The sequence below is a fragment of the Girardinichthys multiradiatus genome, chromosome 10 (genome assembly GCF_021462225.1).
Source record: "Girardinichthys multiradiatus isolate DD_20200921_A chromosome 10, DD_fGirMul_XY1, whole genome shotgun sequence".
Classification (NCBI taxonomy): domain Eukaryota; kingdom Metazoa; phylum Chordata; class Actinopteri; order Cyprinodontiformes; family Goodeidae; genus Girardinichthys; species Girardinichthys multiradiatus.
The window spans coordinates 8,863,410-8,889,704 of record NC_061803.1 but is presented as its reverse complement, the minus strand read 5'-3'; the positions used below and the strand labels follow the sequence as shown (position 1 = coordinate 8,889,704).

The window sequence follows — 26,295 nt, the reverse complement described above, 5'->3', positions numbered from 1 at the left end:
GCAAAACACCCCACAACATGCTGCTACCTCTCCCATATTTTACAGTGAGGCTGTTTTTTTATTCAGGTTTGCAAGCTTCCCAGCTTTCGTTCTGGAGTGGATACACTTATTTCACACCAAAACATGTCAAACTCTGGGACATTACCCCTCTCCTTCCTTAACAGTATAATGTCTGGTTTATTATTGCTTGAACAGATAACAGTGGAACCTTCAGCCATCTGGAAATCCAGGGATTAGCCAGACTCATGGAGGTTCACAGTTCTTTGTCATCCAGAAAATATAAATAATTTCAGTAATCCCAACAGACCTAAAATCAGTACATGTTTAAGAGGATTTAATGACAGACAGTGTGAAAAAAGTGGTGGAAAGTCAGACCTTCTCCTCCAAAATGCATTATTGTGAAGGCATCTTTGGTCATTTAAACAAATTATATGTCGAGTGTCATGGAATTAGCAGAAAGTTATAAAACATTTGTAAACTCTTAGTCCTTGAATGAAACACTTATGTGAATAGAAAAATCTTTTCGGTGTAGCTGATAATTAAATATCAATCAAAGCTTTGGAGACAGGACCCAAAAACAAAGTTAAGATGAATGCTGTCCTATATACTGTTATAATTTAGGCAACAGGGAGGTTTTCGTGGAGGTACTTCATGCTGCCGTTCTCAGAGAAATCAGCCACCGTGTGTCCCTCACCTCTCAGGACCCACTTGGTGGTGAGCAGTCCCTCAAGACCAACAGGGCCCCGGGCATGAATACGGGCTGTGCTAATGCCAACCTCTGCTCCTGTACACCGTAAAAACAAACAAACAAACAAAAAAACAACAGTATTAAATAAAATCTCATGACAGTTGCAGAAGAAAAATATTACCTGTCAGTAGAGTTTTAGGTATCAGGACATAATAAAAACTATTCTAGTCTTTACATGATTCAAAGACCACCTCAAATGTACAAAAATACATTTCAAAATTGCTCACTGTCATTTAATAATAAATAAATAAAGCTGAAGTCAAAAAGACAATCCTTAATTATGCACCTTGTAAAAACAACACATTTTTTCATTTTAAAGATATATATATATATATATTTTTTAAAGATATTTTTTTGGCACTAGTGGCATTTATTTTTCCATTTTTGACAGTAGGTAGACAGGAAAGAGGGGTAGAGAGAGGGGGAGACATTCGGTAAATGTCGCCGGGTCCGGGACTCAAACCTGGGACAGCTGCCATTCGAGGACTGTAGCCTCTGTATATGGTTGTGTGCTTTCGCCCCTACACCATCAGTGCCGCGCCCATTTTAAAACAGGTGAAATACTTTTATTAACCTTCTAGCATTTAATCTTATGCTCAAATGTTCAATATTCCAGGTTTAGACAAAAGAAACAGGTTTAACAAAACAATTCTTGAACTACAATGATGGACATTGTCCAAAGAGCTTAATAAAATGCAGAAAATTAGTGCTGAGTGACAATTTAAAAGAAATGAAAGAAAGTCTGCTTAATTTAAAGAAAATACACTAAGTAGACCATCTTGCCTATGATTTCCAAGTGAGCCTTCTAATTGGAAACCACTGGACTCTGTGAAAATAAAAAAGATACTAACCAAGTCCAAATCGATATCCATCAGCAAAACGTGAACTGGTATTCCAGAAAACACAAGCGCTGTCCAGCTGCTGCAGAAACTGTTCAGCTGTCTCCTCTGGAAAAGAAAGAACATTCACTGAAACAACCCTACTCCCCTGATTTAACTTCTGAGCTGAAAATACCATAAACATTTCTGATAAAATAATGCATAAATGGACTGTGAAGTTATCCTTCGATGATTTTGGAAACAGAGGAACAGTATTTTCTAACATGCATACAGGAACACTCAGGAATCATGAGAAGATCCACCTGAAATATTCTGGATTGATCATTGAGAATAACTCTAAAACTAAACCCTATTCCTCCAGCGAATGAGTTTTTAATACAAACAGGTTATTTAGATGCAAATAAGCAGCAAGAACTGTGAAATTGAATACAACTTTTAATGGTATTTTGTACAAGTCTTGCATAAAAGCCAAAGATATTATTTTCTTCTAATGATTTTGATTCATAATCTGCCTATTGACTTATCTGTCAGCATATATGCATGTTTGCTGGAAGTATCTCGTAACAGTAACATAATTTATTTGATATATTGATGCCTTGATGTGGTGTTGTAGTAGGACCGACGTGCAGAGAAGATTCCAGGAACAAGGTATGTGAAAGTAAGTATAATTTAATGATCCTCACTCACAGACCAGGCAGGTTTGAAATAGGACATGGCTGACAGGAAACCAGGAGCATCTAGAAACAGAACCAGAACCAGGCCCAGGCCAGAACACAGAGTAGAAAGACTAGACATAACAGTGTGCTAAACAGGATGTCAACACAGGAACCAGTGACAAACAATGACAACTAAAGAGCTTAAATACAAACAGAAATGCAGGGTGAACCAATGAACAGAGAGACTAGGTAATCAAGGGAAACACACAGGCTGTGCATGACAACAATCATGTAGACATCAGTTCTTCATGAGTTAATTATCTTTATCAGTCAAGTATAGGTGCATCTCAATAAATTGGAATATTCTTCAAATGTTTATTTATTTTAGTAATTGAAATAAAAAATTAAAACTAGTAAATTGTATAAACAGAGTGATGTAGTTGGTTTAATTTTGATTAACAAACTAAATCACTCAATCTGTATTCAACAATTTTATGTTATGGCCTGAACAATGATGCTGAAGACTGCTGACTTGACAGCTTCCAACAGACAGTCACTGACACCCTAATAAAGTAGGGTAAACCACAAAAGATAATTTTTAAAGAAGCTTACTCACTGAGTTCTGTATTCAAGCATATAAATGGGACGTTTAGTGGAAGCCAAAAGTGTGCACAGGCATCAGTGATAACCACAGCCTTGAAGGTAAAGGGTTTGGGAGACCTTCACAAGGTGTGGACTGAAGCTGAAGTCAAGGTGAAAAAGGACTATACTGCTGCTAAGTCATCCAATGTCCTCTTTTCAGAAGAAAGTTAATTTTTCATTCAATTTGGAAATCAGAGTCCCAAAGCGTGGACGAAAAGCGAAGATAGTCCAAAGTCAGTGCGGATGTCTACAAGGAAATTTTAGAGCACTTCATGTTTCCTTCTGCTGACAAGCTTGATGGAGATGCTGACTTCATTTTCCAGCAGGAATTGTCACCCATGCACACTGCCAAACGCACCAAAATCTTGTTTAATGAACATGGTAACACTGTGCCTTATTAGTCAGCAAACACAATAAAGATTGTATGGAGTTTGGGTCAGAGACACAGGCTATTAATGCAGTAATCTATGCATAGGGAGCCTTGACCAAGTGTTGAGTGCATGTACTGTACAGCACATGAGCATACTTTTTATTGAAATAACTATTCTGCATAAAAATGAATTTTCATTGGTATTATGTAATATTCTGAATTTCTCAGAAAAAGCAAATTTTGTTTTTTTATTCCCTCTCATCCAGAATCATTAAAAATAACAGAAATAAACACCTAAAATATACTGCTCTGTTGATTGAATCCACATCATATGAATTACAATTCTTGACTGATGGTCTAATTTATTAAGATTATCACTTTTATTCACTTTTATTCACTATTCTGACAGCAGTGATACAAACTTTAGTTGAATTGAAGAAGCTTTCTCGGCCACTAGATGGCAGCAATTCATCCTCCACTGTCAGTTATTCATCAAAGTAGAAACGTGTATTCAGCACTGTTTTCGATAACTAAAAGGAAAATGCTGAATGAAGTGAATACTTTTATTATAACAAACTAAATGGCTCTGCACCCCATTACCCTTACAATATAACAAAAAAATTACTTTGCTCATCTTGACAGCAGATCATCACTGCTCATTAAGTGAAGTGTAAGGGGAAGTTAATTAATTGAAAACAAAGTAATATTCCTTTGTGAAGAGCTTTGGAGCGAAGACAGACTGGCTGGTGCTGACTGGTGTGGGTTTAGTCATGCTGACATAAAATATCTGTTATAGTAAAAACAATGTGCCGCCACTTACTGTTTTCTGTGATGATAACATCCGTGTGGGAGCTTCCGTACTTGTGTATATGCTCCACAGCCTCCTGCACACTGTCCACTACCTCCAAACAACACTCCAGGTCACCATACTCTGTGCGCAGGGATCTGGCTTCTGATGGACTGAAGGTCAGGTAGGAAGCAAAGCGTGGGCCTGAGTGAATCTTCACCTGATGACACCACACAAAACATAACTTACCTAGAGTTGTGGGGAAACGGTAATGCTTAAAATATATCATACATATTATACATTTGATCAATAAAGCATATAGGCACTTTAAAACCAGATTATGCTTAATTTTCATTTGAAATGAGAGCTTTATTTAAAAGAATTATGAAAAAAAGCTGAAATATAACTTCTAACTAAATATAACTAAGTTTTTTTGATAAATGGTTTGTTTTCTGGTTAGAAATGAGGCTGAACTTATTAATCCATCTAAAAATGGTTCAGTTCCCTTTCTGATATAGAAAGTCCTTTGAGTTTGATTTCTGTCAATCAAATTATACATTTGGCAATTTTGTCAAAAACAAAATCATGGACAGTTTCATTAACACCAGTTACATTTGTTTGATAGGAACTGTTAGAGGTGACGACAAATGTGGCACAAAATAAATGTAAAAAGCAATACTTTCTTACTGTGGGGTTTTCTTCCCTACTAAACAAATGTTTCAGTGTGAGATTATGCTAGTAGAGTAAAGGATTTTATTCTATTGGCAAAAAGTATTTTGGCAAATATTTACCAAGGGTGTCAATAAGTGTGGGGGAAATTGTAGACACTGAGTACGATCTGACTGTTTTTCTTTTACCTGTTCATTGTGCAACATTTCAATTATCTGGTCAAACATGGGAGTCCTAAGGATGTCTCTGTGAATTAGTAGAGTTTCCATAGCATTGCATGCAGCTGGGTAGTCACACTTTGAGTCTCTTACTGAATGGGAAAAACAGATGAAGAGGGCAGGTTTGTTTAAAAAAGGGTAGCACTAGTTTCTGAGTATAAACAAATATGTAAATAATTTTTAGGTTTTGCCAGCTGGATTTACAGACCGATTTTTATGACTTTAGAAACACTAGCGTCTGCATCAACGTAGACATGGCAGATTCCCTCGCTGTGGCCCAGGACTGGGATGCCCTTTGCTACTCGCTGAATTTCCTGCACTAGCTTCGACGAACCTCTGGGAATGATCAAGTCAATCATCTTGTCCAGTTGGCAAATATCCTCCACTTCCTCATGAGTACTCACCTGAAAGAAAGCACCAGCAGATGAACATTTCAAGTGCCATGTAAAAGTATTCCTTTGAACATCCTATAGATTTCTGTTCAGTCCATCATCTGAAAACTGAATGAGTATGGCTCAACAGCAAACAACCAAGAAATGACGGTCCAACTTAACTGACAGACAGTATTATTCAGTGAAGTAATCAAGAAGCCTGTTGTGATCCCAGATGCAGTTAGTGCCTATCCAGCCTTAATTGAGAATCTTTTGCAAGACTTGATCATTTTTGTTCAGACACTCTTCATCCAATCGAACTGAGCCTGAACTATTTTGGATAGAAGAATATACAAAAACTTTAATCTAGATGAGCAACGCTGGTAAAGACCTACCCTAGCAGACTTGTAGAATGCAATTGCAACAAAAATTTGTTCTACAAAGTGTTGACTGAGGAAGGCCAAACACAAAGTCGAATTTTTAGGGAATGCTTAGAAAAACAGTCAGAAAAGGCAGACATCCCACCACTCTATATGTAATGATTACACAGGGTTCATGCATGCCTTAAATAAAAGACTATAAAACCATTTTACCATCTGAACCGCCTCTCTGACTCCATGCAGAGAAAGGGCTTCCTGGGTGAGCTGGTGCAGGACATAGTTGGTGTTGGCAGCTTCTTTGCCACCCTTCAACAGAAGAGCGTTCCCACTGGCTATTGCCAGAGCAGACACCTTGATGAAAAAAACAGAAGGGTTGTGCAAAAATAGGTCTTTTCTGCTTTACAAATATCTAAATTGAATTCAGATTACTTGCTTGCAACAGAAAAACTAATCCTGACCTCACAGATTTTTGTCCATGCACATAATTTATTAATGCTCTCACCTTGGTTAAAGTGTAGTATTAATCTTCATACTTTCTCTATAACCTTACCTGTGGCAGGCAGTCAGGACGGGCTTCAAAGATGACAAGAAGAACCCCGATGGGGACAGTGACCTGCTCCAGCTCTAAACTTTGAGCCACCCTGGTCCTTCGCACCACACGCCCAATGTTGTCCTGAGCCGCAGTGGCGATCTGATGCAGACCTACAGCCAAACTGTTTAGCTTTTCCAGCGACAGGCTGAGACGCTTCAACATGGCTGACGGCAAACGTCCTGGGAAAAAGGTTATGACTGCTGTTTATTTGACAGAAAGATCTAACAGCTTGTTTGCTGTTGATGAAAACCTGTTGGTGACTCTAAAGTTATATGTCTAAGTATCTAAAATAATTTCTGACACAATAAAAATGGTAGACATCTACAGACTTAAAAGATTACTTTAATGTTGGCTTCTGGTTTGCTCAGGCCTTCCTAAGCGGCAAACGCTGGTCCTGTTACCTGCACTGGCAGCCATCTCAATATCCATCTTGTTTGCTACCAGAACTTCATCTTTCCTTTCAATCAGCAGCTCTGCTAGATGGCAGATGATCTCACTTCTCTGACAATGCAGAAAACAAAACGCATACAGAATACAGGCTCAGCATGTGGCAGATCTGTCTACTAAAGTTCAGTGTTTCTCTGTAGCTGACAGGGTAGAAACGAAATTAAGAGTTTAAATAATGGAGATTAACATCCTATAAAATGGCATAAAGAAACAATAAGCTGACATGTTTTCATTGTGATCTATTCTTCACCTGGTCTGGATGAAGTGATGCTAGAATTCTTCCTGAGTTTCTGGCCATTTCGGTTTGCTCCTCCACAGATGGACCTAGAACCGATAACAGAGCCCAGGATTGGACTGATTGATGCACCAGTGACATATGAGATCTCTGATCTTATATAGAGATGCACCAATAAAATAAAAGGGCTAATCTTTTACCACCTTACTATTCTGATGGATTTAAAGCTTCTACTACAAACGGCCTGCATTGTATTTTGTCTCTTTTATGGGTAAAAAATAACATGAATCAGTAAAAATTGGAATCAGTAGATCAGACCTCAAAGTAAACCAGAAACTGGCGTTGGCCAGGAAAAGCCTCATCTGTGCATTCCTAATCTCATATAAACACACCAGCAGGTTTGATCTCAGAGAAGAAGGTTCCCACTTTCTTCCCCTCCACAATGTCAGTGATGACATGGCCAGATATTTTGGGGTTCGTGCCGTTTGCGATGACCACTGATGTGCCTCCTTGCAATGCCCAAAGTGCTGCCATGACCTACAGCGAAAACAATGAAGAAAAACACAAACAAGTTTTACTTTTTTAGAATACTAAAAAAAAAAGAAAGTTACTTACATCCAATGGAAGCGGAGCAGAAAAACCCTTACACAATATCTCAACATCTGCACATTTCATATTTTGTCACTTAAAGTCCTCATTAAAAAAATATGTTAAGCATTCTCTTTTCTAAAAAAATTAAGTAATTTCACCTGCCGATGATTTTGCACTAATAAATAATGGAGAGACTTCTTACAAACCTTGGCCTCCATGCCTCCAATCCCAACTCTGGACTTTGTCCCGTATGTGATGGACTGCTGGTCTCCAGAGTAGAAGATGTCAATACGTTTGGCATCATCTGTCCCAGGTGGGCTGTTGTACAGCCCTAAAAAAATAAGCAGTCTTAATGTAACGCATCTTTTGGTAGAACACAAACTGTACTCTTGCAAATACAGGTCCTTCTCAAAATATTAGCATATTGTGATAAAGTTAATTATTTTCCATAATGTCATGATGAAAATTTAACATTCATATATTTTAGATTCATTGCACACTAACTGAAATATTTCAGGTCTTTTATTGTCTTAATACGGATGATTTTGGCATACAGCTCAAGAAAACCCAAAATTCCTATCTCACAAAATTAGCATATCATTAAAAGGGTCTTTAAACGAGCTATGAACCTAATCATCTGAATCAACGAGTTAACTCTAAACACCTGCAAAAGATTCCTGAGGCCTTTAAAACTCTCAGCCTGGTTCATCACTCCAAACCCCAATCATGGGTAAGACTGCCGACCTGACTGCTGTCCAGAAGGCCACTATTGACACCCTCAAGCAAGAGGGTAAGACACAGAAAGAAATTTCTGAACGAATAGGCTGTTCCCAGAGTGCTGTATCAAGGCACCTCAGTGGAAAGTCTGTGGGAAGGAAAAAGTGTGGCAGAAAACGCTGCACAACGAGAAGAGGTGACCGGACCCTGAGGAAGATTGTGGAGAAGGGCCGATTCCAGACCTTGGGGGACCTGCGGAAGCAGTGGACTGAGTCTGGAGTAGAAACATCCAGAGCCACCGTGCACAGGCGTGTGCAGGAAATGGGCTACAGGTGCCGCATTCCCCAGGTCAAGCCACTTTTGAACCAGAAACAGCGGCAGAAGCGCCTGACCTTGGCTACAGAGAAGCAGCACTGGACTGTTGCTCAGTGGTCCAAAGTACTTTTTTCGGATGAAAGCAAATTCTGCATGTCATTCAGAAATCTAGGTGCCAGAGTCTGGAGGAAGACTGGGGAGAAGGAAATGCCAAAATGCCAGAAGTCCAGTGTCAAGTACCCACAGTCAGTGATGGTCTGGGGTGCCGTGTCAGCTGCTGGTGTTGGTCCACTGTGTTTTATCAAGGGCAGGGTCAATGCAGCTAGCTATCAGGAGATTTTGGAGCACTTCATGCTTCCATCTGCTGAAAAGCTTTATGGAGATGAAGATTTCATTTTTCAGCATGACCTGGCACCTGCTCACAGTGCCAAAACCACTGGTAAATGGTTTACTGACCATGGTATCACTGTGCTCAATTGGCCTGCCAACTCTCCTGACCTGAACCCCATAGAGAATCTGTGGGATATTGTGAAGAGAATGTTGAGAGACTCAAGACCCAACACTCTGGATGAGCTAAAGGACGCTATCGAAGCATCCTGGGCCTCCATAAGACCTCAGCAGTGCCACAGGCTGATTGCCTCCATGCCACGCCGCATTGAAGCAGTCATTTCTGCAAAAGGATTCCCGACCAAGTATTGAGTGCATAACTGTACATGATTATTTGAAGGTTGACGTTTTTTGTATTAAAAACACTTTTCTTTTATTGGTCGGATGAAATATGCTAATTTTGTGAGATAGGAATTTTGGGTTTTCATGAGCTGTATGCCAAAATCATCCGTATTAAGACAATAAAAGACCTGAAATATTTCAGTTAGTGTGCAATGAATCTAAAATATATGAATATTAAATTTTCATCATTACATTATAGAAAATAATGAACTTTATCACAATATGCTAATTTTTTGAGAAGGACCTGTAAATATATCTGAACCAGTTTGAGAACACAAGCCCTCAATTTAGAGCAGTGACTAAAAAAAGTTTAAGAGGAGACATTTGGCCAGAAAAAATAGACTTTGAATGTTTTCACATTTTGTCTCATTACAACCATTCACCTGTGCTCTGACCAGCTTCTCTTTCACTGTTGAAAAAAAGCCATCCCCACAGCATGACACCACCACCACTATGTTTTACTCTGAGGATCGTTTGCTTACACATTGGCCAATAAGTTCAGTTTTTAGGCTACCTAACTGAAATGTAACAATGCACGTCTTTCTGCCAGCCTGATCCCAACAACATACATAGAAGTTGTGGTGCATAAATACTTTTGCAAGGCATTGTATATGCATTTCGACACCATAGCAAAGATTTGCAAGTAGTAAACCTTAAAGCTCACCTTACAATTGGAAAACGTTTAAATTAATCACATAAACTAATTTACTAAGCTTTGTCCAGAAAAAATCACTGCCAGTAAACACATTCAATAGATTTTAAATACATTTACATGGCTTGGAAGATGCATAGGTGTTGCACAGCCCAGCAGGAGAAGAGAGTATACGACGAAAGTGAGGGACACTCTACAACTCGTGTAGCTTGAATGTTATGGCCACATTTTTAACAGCATTTATGCAAAGTGAACATAAGTAACAGGTGTTGCATTGGCTCATATTTACACCTGGGGTTATAGCTAGAAACACATGTCCTGGGAGGCACAGTACTCTGATAAACAGCTGTGTTCTAATTGTTTTTTAGCTTTATATATGTTCATCATTCAATATGTATATCTGCACAAACTAATCCAAAGCAAAGAAAATAAAATAACATCTTACTGTTAAACTGGTTATTCTAATGAATCTAGTGTCATTAAGGTGAATAGAAAATGTTTGATCCGAGCCATGTTACACCCTTAAAGGACATGTAATCAGATTCATGCTTGTGGTAAATGTGTTTTAACAAGAAAGAACTTGTCCCTCATTTATAAATTACTGCACAAGCTCCCTATTATTAAAGAGTTTGTTCATTTCTGCCATTGTCAGCTGCTTTTTTTTTTTATCACTGAATTAAATTGGATATATCACTGTGAGAACCAGATTTGGAAATGCGACTTCAGGTCTGCTTTTGTTATTGCCATAGAAAACAGAGTTGCAAAAACACACTCTTATTATTTAACTACAACCTAATAGTTGTGGTGGAAACATTCATACCTTCAACATCAGACAGTGCTATGAGCAGGTCAGCCTTCATCTCCACAGCCAGCCGTGCTGCCAGACTGTCATTGTCCTTAATGCTGATTACCTGAAAAACCACAAAGCTGCTGAAGTTCATAAGAATGAAACCATTGATTTTCAGTTCATCATATTGTTTTCTGAGAGACTAGAATTAATCTAATAAACAATAAGAAACATAGCTAACTCTACACTTATGAGCACCTCTAGTAAAGACAAGTAAATAGGACTAAAATCTTTCATGGCAACAGAATTTTAAACTGAAACCTTTGGAAAAATCCAAACTTTAACTTAAAAGAAAAACTCTTGTCAGATGTTATAGATGGAGCCTAAGCAATGTTTTTTTGGCAAAAATAAGTCGGGATGATTTTCCTAATGTGTATATGTACTCAAATTAAAGGGTGGATTTCTTAGGGCTGGGTTATGCTTCGGTAAAAAAGGTATAGTTTAAATATGAAATGCGAAGCATAAATAAACAGCAGGCTTAATCTTTTTTATAGAAGAGACAATATTTTCAAGACAGTTAAAAAAATACTCTGCAAAGTTTTGCGGCATAACTTAAAAAAATTATGTAGCACATAGCCTTTAGACTTCCATAATCCTTTTGTTTTTTGTTTAGCTGTTGCTATGCTAAATGCAGCACATAGAGCTTAAAAATATAGCTAAATGTGTGTCATTGCTACTTTGCTTTTAAGACCTGCATTGAATTGAAATTTATACACAGATGTTTGTCATCTCTACATGTTATGACATGAAGGAGGCATCCTTAATGTTAATCTTGGCTCCTTCAGACCCCAACTTCCACCCATTTCTGCATCCATATTCATCAATTCTCTCGATACATGCAGATACGTTTTAAAGCAGAAATGAAAAAGTGAGGCACAGGTGCAAACTCAGAATGTAGTAGAACAATAGAAAAGAACTGCAACTAACTGGTGCATTTTCCATGTATAATATAACAGCTTCTTGCAACTCCGTCATTCCCCCATGCTTTCTCTGAATTTACCCCCTGCAGGTCGCTGTTGGGTTCTGGTGGAGGTACCACTGCATCATTGGTGTTGATGATGGGCACAATGTTCATGCGCAGCAGCTCCTGCAGTGTGCTGTTGAGGTTCTGCCTCTTCTCATCATTGTGAAAATCCAGATTTGTCACGAGGACCTGACAGACAAAAATAATTTAAGAATTGAGTAAGAGAGAATGAAAACAAAGCCCTTACATTTATCAGCCAAGCGATTAAATCTTGGTGAGTACCTGTGCAGTGCATGTGCTGTATTGAGTGAACATGGCTTCATACAGGGCCATCAGGCCGCTCTGTCCAGCTGCAGCACAGGCTCGGGCCTCCAGCACTGGCACAGACTGCAACACAAATGACATCCACACAAACCTGTTAGACCAACCTGTGAATCCTAACAAAAGATTATTGGTAGATGAATGTGTCAATATACTGTCAGGCAACACAAACATTTTTAGTTAACTGTAATCTTTAAAACAACCCAACTAAAAAAGTGTGCTGAATTCATTTTATAGATATAAACTCTTATGACACATGTAGAGCACCTTCTGTTATATAGGTGCAACAAGACAAATTAAAACTGACTTTAAAAGACTAAATTGCATAAGAACTGATAAATCAGTCATAGAATGACCTGCAACTACCTACAACTCTGATTAGAAGATCAGGGAGATAAAGTCCATATTAATCTGGTGCGTACAATGATTCATGTGAACTATTTTGTTCAAGGAGGAGTGATTATACAACATACAACAACGGTTCTTAAAAGAAAGATTTAAGTGTGCAAGTTTGAATTTACATTTTTGATATCTTTGCCCTGTTGAATTTGAATGCAAACATTTCAACTAGTTAGCCATTAATTTGAGATGAAGTTGAAGAATTTGGAGGTAGTCTAACTTCCACATGCAATAAACCAGTACCTCTGTGAATGAAACAGCATGATGCTGGTGCTATGCCTGATAGTTGCTAAACTATGTACAGCTATTGGTGTGTTGTCACTTTTATTAATTTTTGTGATAGTCACTTTTACTATTTTACTATTTATTCTGTTGGTTCCACGAGAGCAGCATTAAGATCAATATCAATTGTGGACTGTTTAACAGTAGAATTGCCCTTCTTCTAACTGTTGTCCTGGAGCAGTCTTTTTATGGATATGTAAATAGTTCTTCCATTTTTTCTTTTCTTGTTTGTTTTTCAGGAACATTTATTTTTTATTTTAAAGCTTTGACTGTGCACTCACAGCAATACAATCTATTGCTTTTTGCTGTATTTAAAATGACTTTTTATCATCTCTTTTATTATTATCGTAATAAATAGCACAAATTATCTTGGTAAACGTTTCAGCACATATTCCTAGTTTTGAAATGTTCCAGATATTTTATTTACCATATCCTTATGCTGACCGTTTCCAGATTGCAATGCATGTCGGACACTTTGGGACAGCAGGACCTCATGTCTTAACCTCTGCTTGCCAAAGGCTACAGCTCCGCTGGTGACAATCATCATCTCCCTGCCTTGATTCTGCAACATGGCCACCTAAACAGCGACAGGACCAATTACAAATCAAAGAAGTCATTGATGTATTCCATCTAAAGGTATACCTACATGTAATCGACTAAAAAACATGAGCCTGAAAGTGAATTTCCTGCTGATTTTTAGCTACATTTAGAATTTTTTTCCAGCTCCCAATTGTAACTTTAGTAAGTCGAGACTCACCTGCTCCACAATAGAAGCCAGGCGCCCCAGAGCCAGACCACATTCATCTCCACGGGTGATCACAGCGCTTCCAAGTTTTATTACAATCCTCTTGGCCTTACGCAGTTCACCACGATGTGCGAAGGAGCTGCCATGGACTCTATTATTGCACTCTGTAAACAATGAGTAAATGTGATGTTTTCAATTTATACTTAAAAATCACTTTTGCTTGTTATTCATTTAATTTTATCACTAATCGCAGCACTTAAAACGCCAAACCTAGCTTTCTGGTAGTCTTCCATGACAATAATCACTTAACTGCATATGGCTGCTGCTCACACACTACTGACAGTTAATCAAGTCTTTTTCCATAATATAATCATTAATAACAAGTTAGAGACCTGATTTTAATTGAAAAACTTTATATTTAAGACATTTTAAACTAAAACACTTGAGAACATTAGCAATTTAATTTATCAATGTTTTCTTTATTTGAAATGTAAATGTTTTGCTGGGATGTATCACTGATGTCTATGGACAAGGCTAAGAGAGTGAAGGTCTTGCGTTAAATCTTTCCGTATCCGAGGGGAACGGATAATAATGGCCGTCAGACTGCCACATCAGCAGTGCAAGCAGACAGAAAGCCTTTGCTGACATCACACGTTTTTCTGTACCAATGAGGCGCCTGAGTGGAGGGGGAGAGGGGTGAGGGACAAACCCAGGATATACTACGCAGAGCAGAGTTAGTCAAAAAAATTTCTATGGGCACAAAATCCTCAAGAGCAATTAGAAATGTCTTTGATTTGAATTTAAAGCACAGTGAAGTAGTCTGTTTTTCCATTTTTGTAATAAATATATTTTTTCTAACATGCAAGTATAACATCAATTGCTATTTATTTAAGTAAAAGTCATTACACTTTGGAATGTGCAAATTACACAATATTCTTTTACAGAGACTAAAGTAATGTTTTGAACTTTAGTCTTCAAAATCTATCTATCTATCTATCTATCTATCTATCTATCTATCTATCTATCTATCTATCTATCTATCTATCTATCTATCTATCTATCTATCTATCTATCTATCTATCTATCTATCTATCTATCTATCTATCTATCTATCTATCTATCTATCTATCTATCTATCTATCTATCTATCTATCTATCTATCTATCTATCTATCTATCTATCTATCTATCTATCTATCTATCTATCTATCTATCTATCTATCTATCTATCTATCTATCTATCTATCTATCTATCTATCTATCTATCTATCTATCTATCTATCTATCTATCTATCTATCTATCTATCTATCTATCTATCTATCTATCTATCTATCTATCTATCTATCTATCTATCTATCTATCTATCTATCTGATCAATAATTACCTATAAAGTTCTTATATTTGCAAGAAAGAATCACTTATTAAAAACATTTTCATACAAAGTTACCAAAGGATTGCAACATTAGGTAATGCAGCATAACCTTGCCTTGTGTCAGGTGTTTGGTCAGAAACTGGAATCTCTGTGGTGGGATTTTTGAGCACAGGGTCAGCTTCTGTAGCAGCATGTTCAGCTTTCCTATTATCTGAGAAAGAAACAAAGATACAGCAATGTGAAAAAAAAAGATGAAAAATGTTTATAAAAAATAATTAAATGTTCTGTCTGTTAAAAGAGTGATGGTGATGTAAGCCATAATGTGAAACATCTACATCAAACTTTAAATACGTTTTTAATGAATAAAATGTAAATATGAGTATTTATTCTTACTTTAGGCTTTTGAAGTTCCAGTATAATAATTCCTGTTCCTGGTACAGACTTTTATAAAATCTCCTTCATCTTCTTTGACCATTTATTTCTCCCTTCATCACAGACAGACTGTAAACAGCAGAAGGGAGCTCCACATGTCAGTGACTCGTCCCTTCACAATAAGAGCTGCTGATGAAACTATCAAAACAGCTTGGAAAATATTTATTTCACGCAGGTCTTTTAACAAAGGTTTTAAATTAATTCTTAGTAATTAACACTGGTTAGTGGAAATAAATGATGACACCAAGAGCAACATCCACTGTGGGTAAGACATTGGCTGCTTAAAACCTTTTAAAATAACTTAACTTTATTAATGTCCGCCTTGTAATCAGACATTGCATTTTGTCAACTAAGTATATAGCCGTTTTAAAAAAAAAAGAAGAAACAAAGAAAAAGAAACAATTGCAACATTTTGAAAAACAACTAAATGAAAGAAAACTACAAGAAAACAGAATATCTTGTACATAACACTAATAATTCAGAAAGCAAAGCTGCAAAATGCTGTTGTTGCATGTCGACGTGTGTGTCTCTGTAACTGGATAGAAATTGGGCCTGTTTGTCTTGCAAAGTGCCTTGAAATAATATTTCTTCATAATTGGTGCAATATAAATAAACCTTATTGAATTGAAATAATGTCTTTCAACCTCAATAACGTTTCCCTGGACAATGTAACTTTTAATAGGTTGGTGTGTACAGGAACAAGCACAAAATATTGAGTTAAGTTTTATGGAGATTTTCTTTTGTTTTCCTTTGCTTTATTATTATCTGATGTCGGCAGTGAGTTACTGTTTCTGTGCACAATACTAGCAGGATGATGTTACAGTGACTTGCAAATGTATTCACATCCATTGAACTTTTTCACGTTTTGATATGTTACAACCACAAACTCCAGTATATTTCAAATGGGACTTTTAAATGACAGACCAACTCAAATTAGAACATAGTTAAGAGGTGAAGGGAAAGTGATACATTGTTGCCTCCTTTGCTTAAATACCACTACATAAAATACATAGCAACCATCTGGCTATAGAAATAATCATTTTTATGTCTAACTTAAACTTTGAATACGTCTGCTCTTTAGAGGCCTCAGAGGACTACTATGTGGCAAGAAGAAAACCACTGTTAAGAGAAAGCCTTAAGAAGCCCCATTTACAGTTTGCCACAGGTCAAAGGGCAGACAGCAAACTAACACTACCCATTACCCGTATCTCGCCATCGCCACAGAGAAATATGGTGGTGGCAGTGTCATGCTGAGGGAATGTGTTGCTGCAGTGGGGACAAAGAAGATGGACACAGTTAATAAGAAGATGGCTGGAGCTAAATATTTTTAAATAAAACTATATTTTTAATGCAATGTCAGGTTCTGTTCGAGGTGACAGGGGTCACAGTGTAGAAATAGTGCAGGCTTAGAGGAAATGCAGAAAGAGATGTTGTAGTAGAGGAGGTAGGGAAATACAGGTTAAGTGCTATGGTAGGAGATGTTCTCTGAAGAGATGAGTCCTCAAGAGTTCTTGAAGATAGACAGGGACACCCCAGTTCTGGTAGTGTTCAGTAGGTCTTTCCACCATTATTGTCTTGAGAGTAGTGTAGGCACTGCAGGTTAACAATCCTTTGACAACTATAAAGACAAAAAAAGAGTTGTGGCATAAGTCTTTACAGGAGCATTCAAGTGCAGGTCCTTCTCAAAATATTAGCATATTGTGATAAAGTTAATTATTTTCCATAATGTAATGATGAAAATTTAACATTCATATATTTTAGATTCATTGCACACTAACTGAAATATTTCAGGTCTTTTATTGTCTTAATACGGATGATTTTGGCATACAGCTCATGAAAACCCAAAATTCCTATCTCACAAAATTAGCATATTTAATCCGACCAATAAAAGAAAAGTGTTTTTAATACAAAAAACGTCAACCTTCAAATAATCATGTACAGTTATGCACTCAATACTTGGTCGGGAATCCTTTTGCAGAAATGACTGGTTCAATGCGGCGTGGCATGGAGGCAATCAGCCTGCGGCACTGCTGAGGTCTTATGGAGGCCCAGGATGCTTCGATAGCGGCCTTTAGCTCATCCAGAGTGTTGGGTCTTGAGTCTCTTAACGTTCTCTTCACAATATCCCACAGATTCTCTATGGGGTTCAGGTCAGGAGAGTTGGCAGGCCAATTGAGCACAGTGATACCATGGTCAGTAAACCATTTACCAGTGGTTTTGGCACTGTGAGCAGGTGCCAGGTGGTGCTGAAAAATGAAATCTTCATCTCCATAAAGCTTTTCAGCAGATGGAAGCATGAAGTGCTCCATAATCTCCTGATAGCTAGCTGCATTGACCCTGCCCTTGATAAAACACAGTGGACCAATACCAGCAGCTGACACGGCACCCCAGACCATCGCTGACTGTGGGTACTTGACACTGGACTTCTGGCATTTTGGCATTTCCTTCTCCCCAGTCTTCCTCCAGACTCTGGCACCTTGATTTCCGAATGACATGCGGAATTTGCTTTCATCCGAAAAAAGTACTTTGGACCACTGAGCAACAGTCCAGTGCTGCTTCTCTGTAGCCCAGGAATTTTAGGTTTTCATGAGCTGTATGCCAAAATCATCCGTATTAAGACAATAAAAGACCTGAAATATTTCAGTTAGTGTGCAATGAATCTAAAATATATGAATGTTAAATTTTCATCATGACATTATGAAAAATAATGAACTTTATTACAATATGCTAATATTTTGAGAAGGACCTGTAGATGAAAGCTGTTCCATTAAGCAGCTTATAGGCTAACATCAGTGACTTGAATGTGATGCGGGCAGCTAAGGGCAGCCAGTGTACGTACAGAGTTGTGATGTGTGCTCTTTACTCGAAAAAAACCACTAAGAGGCTGCAAAAGACCTGAGACTGGCACAACGGTTTACCTGACGGATGACAAAAACACACAGCAGATGCTACAGTGCAGTGGTTCAGAATAATATGAAGGTGTTAGAATAGCCTAGTCAAAGTCCGGACCTAAATTTAACAAGGAATCTGTGACTTCAAAAGACTTTCTGGTTTAATTGCAGGGAAAGGTGTTTCCAAAAAATATTAAGCAAGGGAAGCTGAATTCAAATGCACAACACCTTTTTTTCAGATTATATATTTTAAAACCTGAAAACCATGTATCCTTTTTTCTCCACTCTACCATTATGTACTACATTGTGTTGGTCTATCAGACAAAAGTCCCAATAAAATACAATAAACTTTGCAAAAATACTTTTGCATGAACCCCAAGTGTGATTATATAACTTAAAACCTCAGTCTTTATTTCTTTTTACACATTTAACCGGCAGTATTTTTAACACATGTTTCTCTGAGAAGTATATCTATGTTCACTGATTTGAAATAAATCAGAAGCCAGAAAACTCAGGGCCATCATCCTGATTAGTTCTTTAAGAAACTGGTCAACTTTCATTTACTCTGTGTGGCAACAAAAAAGTCAAACTGAACAAAGCTTCATTGTGTACCTGCACCATCCTGCTACATGAAAAGTAACCCGGAGCAGAGTTGACTGACACGGCCACTGCCCCTAGGACCACAGATAACTAAATTGGCTCCACTGGCTCTGGTTAAATGTGTGTTATTCCATTATATGAGCCCTGCTCCTTTTTCTGCTCCCTGCTTTTACCCTTTATCTGTTCTTCTGTGATCCTCTTTGTTCTTTTATCTCTTCATCTGACTCATGGGAAGGAACTGCCCTGCACCTTTCTCCTGCCTCTTTCTAATCTACTAACTACATTTATTTACGAGGGTTTGTGTCTGTGTGACTGTGTGTGTTGCCATGTTGTGTGTTGCTGCACAAAGTTTACGTGCAGGTTTGTCCATTTCAATTCTAATTAGTTGATAAAGTTCGTTTTTTTTATATCTTTTAATGCCTTCTTTAGAATGAGATTTTTCATAATATCCATCTCAGTTTTAAGCCCCTAGGATATATGGCAAAACCTTCTTAGCGCTCCCACTTGTAATCCCCCACCCCCAAGAAAAACTTTGTCAAAAGGACACAGGATGGACGACTTTGTTTTCGGTCAAAACAATGTGGAAATGTGGTTTAAAAGTGACCGGTGAAAGAAGACATGACATGAAGACATTTGTTGAGTTTCTGTTCCCGAAAAGTAGTTGTGAGAGCTGAATTTGGACCACATCAAGAATGCTGAGCCTGACATGCAATGTCTATGTTTAAGCTAAAGTTGAACAAGACTGATCAATTAAATAACATCCTATTTCCAATGTTAAATAAATACAATAATAGGCTAAGCAGAAACAGCCATATAAACATACATGGGTATCCAGTATGTAAATGCAGTTTCCCAGGTTTTTAAAATAACACACTTTACAACATGGTGAAATATGTATTGCTGTAAATTATTTCTATTTTGGAGTTGCTAGGTTTTGATGCAAAGCTATATTTATACGTATATATATATATTTTTTCTCTTTTTTTAAGTTGTTTGTATGGTTTTGCTGTGGCGAGGGTTGTGGGGTTGACTGAAAAATCTACAGAGGCTACTTATTCATTTCCAGGAAATGCTTTACTCAAATGTAAGAAGTGATTCGTGAAGTAACAATAAGTTAGAAGAGTCATTCTTCTATCAAAAAGCTTGATTCCAAAAACAACACTGTGTCAAGAGTTAAGCTTTAAGGTGAAAAGGTTTGATATTTTCCAGCCAAGGAGAGAGAAGGTACTACCTGTTTGGACAACAGCTCTTTGCACAGTGTGTAGAGGGTGATAAACTTCCTGGCAAGGATCCAGGCATTGACAAAGCCTTCAGCGACAAAACATGATTTCACAGATGAGCTCAAAGTCTGGCACCACCATGGCGCAAGGTCTGTGGGCAAACGTGAAAAAAGGCACTTCACATAATGTTTTGGTCATGCTTATTTGTTCAGCTCATAATTGAACATTTAACCTCTTAAGCCCAAGGGTCCACTTACAAGGGGACTTGGACTCTTTAGCTCATAGCTCACTAACTTTGAGACTGACACACACTTGTCATATGTCCAGATCTTCATCTGAGACTCCTCTACAAAAGTATCTACTTCATTCTTATATCCACTGACCACAGCTCAAATGCCATGCAAAAAAGCCAACATATAGCCAAAATGCAACTTATGACCAAGATCTGTTTTGCAGTGTGGAATGATTCAAAGTGAACTGTTTTTCATTTTCTCCATTCACCCTTTTTCCTTATAGTTTGTGTGAATATATAGTTTGGAATGAGAATGTGAAGAAAAAAGGGTGCTGAAAAAATAAAAATGTGTTTTTTTTTGGAAAAACTGTAGTTGTATGACCAAATATAAAATAACAACCCACATTTTCAATTTCAAGAATAAATTCAAAATTTAAATAATTGTGCCAAACTGTGCCAAAGTGTGCCAAAATGGCACCGTAGGGGACTGCCTAGATTTGTAAAAAGGAAAAGAGAAAAAAAAAAAAGAACGAGATTTTTTATTTATCTGTAATTTATTCATACAGTGTCTTGCAAAAGTACTCGGCCCCCTTGAACTTTTCAACCTCTTGCCACATTTCATGCTTTAAACATAAAGATATAAAATTCTAATTTTTTGTGAAGAATCAACAAGTGGGACACAATCCTGAAGTGGAATGAAATTTATTGGATGTGTCAAACTTTTTTAACAAATAAAAAACTGAAAAGTGGAGCGTGCAATATTATTCGGCCCATTTACTTTCAGTGCAGCAAACTCACTCCAGAAGTTCAGTGAGGATCTCTGAATGATCCAATGTTGTTCCAAATGACTGATGATGATAAACAGAATCCACCTGTGTGTAATCAAGTCTCCGTATAAATGCACCTGCTCTGTGATAGTCTCAGGGTTCTGTTCAAAGCACAGAGAGCATCATGAAGACCAAGGAACACACCAGGCTGGTCCGAGATACTGTTGTGGAGAAGTTTAAAGCTGGATTTGGATACAAAAAGATTTCCCAAGCTTTAAACATCCCAAGGAGCACTGTGCAAGCAATCATATTGAAATGGAAGGAGTATCTGACCACTGCACATCTACCAAGACCCGGCCGTCCCTCTAAACTTTCATCTCGAACAAGGAGAAAACTGATTAGAGATGCAGCCAAGAGGCCCATGATCACTCTGGATGAACTCTGTCCATAAGACAACAATCAGTTGTACACTGCACAAATCTGGCTTTAATGGAAGAGTGGCAAGAAGAAAGCCATTTCTCAAAGATATCCATAAAAAGTCTTGTTTAAAGTTTGCCACAAGCCACCTGGGAGACACACCAAACATGTGGAAGAAGGTGCTCTGGTCAGATGAAACCAAAATCGAACTGTTTGGCCACAATGCAAAACGATATGTTTGGTGTAAAAGCAACACAGCTCATCACCCTGAACACACCATCCCCACTGTCAAACATGGTGGTGGCAGCATCATGGTTTGGGCCTGCTTTGCATCAGCAGGGACAGGGAAGATGGTCAAAATTGATGGAAAGATGGAGGGGGGATGGGGCTAAATACAGGACCATTCTGGAAGAAAACCTGTTGGAGTCTGCAAGAGACCTGAGACTGCGGCGGAGATTTATCTTCCAACAAGACATTGATCCAAAACATAAAGCCAAATCTACAATGGAATGGTTCACAAATAAATGTATCCAGGTGTTGGAATGGCCAAGTCAAAGTCCAGACCTGAATCCAATCGAGAATCTGTGGAAAGAGCTGAAGACTGCTGTTTACGAACGCTCTCCATCCAACCTCACTGAGCTCCAGCTGTTTTGCAAGGAAGAATGGGCAAGAATTTCAGTCTCTCGATGTGCAAAACTGATAGAGACAAACCCCAAGCGACTTGCAGCTGTAATTGCAGCAAAGGGTGGCGCTACAAAGTATTAACGCAAGGGGGCCGAATAATATTGCACAACCCACTTTTCAGTTTTTTATTTGTTAAAAACGTTTGACACATCCAATAAATTTCATTCCATTTCACGATTGTGTCCCACTTGTTGTTGATTCTTCACAAAAAATTTGAATTTTTTATCTTTATGTTTGAAATCTGAAATGTTGCAAGAGGTTGAAAAGTTCAAGTCGGCCAAATACATTCGCAAGGCACTGTATGTGCAAACATACATCGTTATCTGTTCCCTTATCCAGATGAGTATGAATGCTTGTCCAATCAGTCTTAAGTGTCTTCACTCTGCTTGTGATCATATTTCTGCGCTGATCTCCATGGCAGTTGACCACAAATGTATCACACCTGCTTAAAAAGCATGTTTATAATATAAAGTTGAACACATTTACATGCATGATCCTCCAACTGCCTTTCTTTTGCCTGTACAGTCAGAAGTGGAGTATTGAAGTCTTAATTTCCTGGTTCAGAATATTTTTTAATTTCCTCTGTCCACCTGTATTTTAAAATAAAACTTTTGATTTACACCTGTAATGGTTTAATTTTAAACAGTTATTAACAATATTAACTTAGAGCTCAAGCAAAAGGCACACTTGTGAATAGCATAAATGGCTTTTAGTGCTGTATTTCATATGGTTTTCTTTTGTGATTAGAAATTCAATTAATTTCAAAAATAAAACTCTGGGTGCACACTGTAATTGTCACATCGTCAAAAGTAACACAAGAGGCTTAAATATCTACATACAACCCTACAATGAGTTGACCGAAGGCTTTTTGTTCCCATCATGGTCCATCTGGCATAATTGTACCTGGATATTTGACCACTTTTCTAGAGGTCAAGGTCATGTTCATAAATTTCCAAAAGGGCTGGGGTCCAGGACAATCCAGAAGGTTACAAGTACCCTGCTTTATCTATTCTGAAACCATATTTGACATGTGTTTGTGATCATTGCTCTGTTAGAGTACCCAGTTAAGTCCAAGTTTGAACCATACATGTCCATTTAAAAGAAATCTAGAATATCAAGAAAAAGCTAAAGAAAATGTTGTCACTCATTTTAGAAAATGAAACTCATATTATATAGATTCATTACACAAAGTGTAATATTTCAAGTTTTTTTTTTCATGTGATTTTGATTATAGTGCTTTACAGATAATGAAAACCAAAATTCAGTGTCTCAGAAAATTTTAATATTACATAAGATTAAAAAAAGGATATTTGAAACAGAAATGTCAACCTTCTGAAAAATAAGCAAATTTCTATGCACTCAATACTTGGATGGCCCTCCTTTTGCATGAGTTATTGCATCAATGTGGCATGGCATGGTGGCCATCAGACCCTGGGGAGGAGTAATGGAAGCCCAGGATTCTTTGGGCCTTCAGCCCATCTGCATTGTTGGGTCTGGTGTCTCTCATCTTCCCTTTGACAAAACTCTACAGATTCTCTATGGGGTTCAGGTCAGGCCAGTTTGCAGGTCAATGAAGCACAGTAACACTGTGGTCATTGAACCAGCTTTTGGTACGTTTGGCAGTGTAGGCAGGTGCTAAGTCCTGCTGGAAAATGAAATCAGCATCTCCATAACGCCTGTCAGCAGAAGGAAGTGTGAAGCGCTCTAAGATTTCTTGGTAAATGGCTGCAATGACTGTAGACTTCAGAAAACACAGTGGACCAACTCCAGCAGATGATATGGCAACCCAAATCATCACGGATTGTGGAAACCTCACACTGGACTTCAAGCAACATGGATTCTGTGCTTCTCCACTCTTGCTTCAGACTCTGTGACCTTGATTTCCAAATGAAATGCAAACATTGCTGTTATAATGAAAAGAGGACAATGGACCACTGTGTAGCAGTCCAGTTTTTTTTCCCTCTTAGTCCAGCTAAGATGCTTCTGACATTGTCTCTGGTTCAGCAGTGGCTTGCACAAGAAATGCCACATTTATATGAATATTCTAGGATACAACACTGTGAAACAACCTGCTTCTTTAGCAATGACCTCTTGTGGCTTATCTTCCTTGTAGAGGTCAGTGACTGTCTTCTGGACATCTGTGAAGTCAGCAGTCTTCCCCAAGGTTGTGCTGACTTCCCAGACTGAGAGACTATTTAGTAGCTCAGGAATCCTTTACAAGTATTTTGAGTTAATTAGCTGATCAGGGTGTTTCCATTATTTAACTTTTTTACAAAATCCAATTGTAATTTTTTGAGACATTCAATTTTAGTTTGTCATTATTTGTACACCAAAATTATCAAAATTACAAGAAATAAAGGCTTGAAATATTTCACTCTATATGTAATGGCCCACACTATATTTTATATAGATTTAACTTTCTAAAAATGAGTGACAAAAAACTACAACTTTTTTATGAAATTCTAATTTTTTGAGATGTACCTGTAGCGGTGGAGTTAAGGGGAAGTGGAAGAATTTGGAGGTTGTTCTAGTCCCTATATTACACCTATTTTTGTGCAATTTACCAGTACCACTGGCAGTGAAACAGACTCACAGCATGATCCTACCATCTCCATGCTTGACAGTTACAGTGTTCTCAGGTTGGAGACCCTTACTTTGACAGCTCCAAACATACTTCTTTCTATTGTGGTAAAATACTTCAAGCTTTCTCTCTCACCCTAAATTTGTTACGATTTGGTGTGGTGATGGACTCAAGGCATCATTTAATGAAAATAAAAACATGAACTTATGAAATGAAACAGAGGGTAACCCAGGAGGAAGACAAATCGACAAAGTAAATACAGGAAGACATCTGAAGGACAACACAGAGCCACAGGAACAGAAAACTGTTACTGAATGTGGATCAGCAGTGGGAGAACATGGGCTGAGGCGTCAAGGGCGACAGACTAAAAATCACTAGAAGAAAAACACATGGAAAATAAGTTTTTAAAACAGAGAAACACTGGAATTAATGAAGATATTAGTAAGCAAAAGAGCTTAATAACAAAATGCAGGAATAACTCAAAACATAAGAGCCAGAACAAATCATTATAAAAAAGATTTTACCAGAAGCATTTGTTCATGCACGGAGCTGTAGATTTATTTCGAGCTTAAAAGTGTTGTGTTGGGTTCCCGTTTGTTTCTGAACACCCAAACCAATTTACTTTCAATTTTTACTTTATAAGGGTGAAAGTTTGTGTCACGTGGCCATACCTTGGTTTGGTGTTCCAACAGAACACATTAAAACTGGTTTTGGAATAAGCAAATCTGGCAATAATAAAACCTTCAACCTCAACCCTTTTCAAAATGTGTTGATTTCCCAAGAAACCAACAATTTTTGTTTCAAAGTCATGTGAATTTGTTTGTTGTATAATTACTCCATCCCCCACAAAGAAATGGTTCAATCCATACTTAAAGACTCGGAATTAATAATATTTATGCCCAAAGTTAATGACATTCATGTAAACTTTTCAACTAAACTGAACTTATGACTTTTGTAATATGAGAGAGTCACTGATGCAAAAATAAGAATGATGGAGTAATTGAAAAGTAAAGTATGAACAAATATAATACAATGCAAAGAGCTTGAGCTTGAGGTGTATCTTTGTAAGCATTTCTCAACTGGTGGACTGTGTGAGGTATATTTCTAAAGTAACTATGCAGGTGGGAGCTGGGCTGCAATAAAGCTGCAACACAGAACTAACACCCCCATATCCTGTTATTGAGTAAAAAAGATCAGAACAGTTCTACTGTCCCTGGTGAGAAATTTCATTTGTGTGTGGAAATGTTCTGTCAAAATCAAACTTCAAGGGTAAGCTGGCATACACAAAGTATAAGGTAGAAAGTGTTTTTGTTTTAGAAGTACAGATCTAAAGAACAAGGAACCCGTCTTTGCTGGTAATGTTTGCTCTTTTGTAGTTTTTATAATTTAGTTATATGTATTGTTACGCTGATAACATTCAAATTTACTTCAAAAAAATATATATGTCTTACCTTTGCAGCCAGGTTGTTGGATCTTTTATATCTTTTTACATCTTTCCTAAAAACGGATTTGTTTGTTATTGAGTTAATTAAAGCAGAATATGTCACATTAAAAGTGGAAAAAGTTTGGAAATATTTAATCAT

The 26,295-nt window shown here is 37.6% G+C and overlaps 1 protein-coding gene across 1 annotated transcript; it reads right to left on the bottom strand.

Moving 5' to 3' along the window:
- Positions 1-32: 32 nt before the first annotated feature.
- aldh18a1 (aldehyde dehydrogenase 18 family, member A1) lies at positions 33-13,666 on the bottom strand. Its single transcript, XM_047377633.1, has 16 exons — positions 13,529-13,666; positions 13,199-13,348; positions 12,052-12,156; positions 11,806-11,958; positions 10,779-10,869; positions 7,752-7,876; positions 7,347-7,491; positions 6,970-7,043; positions 6,674-6,773; positions 6,231-6,451; positions 5,894-6,031; positions 5,138-5,333; positions 4,900-5,021; positions 4,076-4,262; positions 1,600-1,695; positions 33-784 (listed from the first exon to the last, which is right to left on the bottom strand). The coding sequence occupies exons 2-16, from the start codon at positions 13,340-13,342 to the stop codon at positions 618-620; spliced, it is 2,064 nt and encodes a 687-aa protein (XP_047233589.1). The 5' UTR covers positions 13,343-13,348; positions 13,529-13,666; the 3' UTR covers positions 33-617.
- Between the last annotated feature and the right edge of the window lie 12,629 nt (positions 13,667-26,295).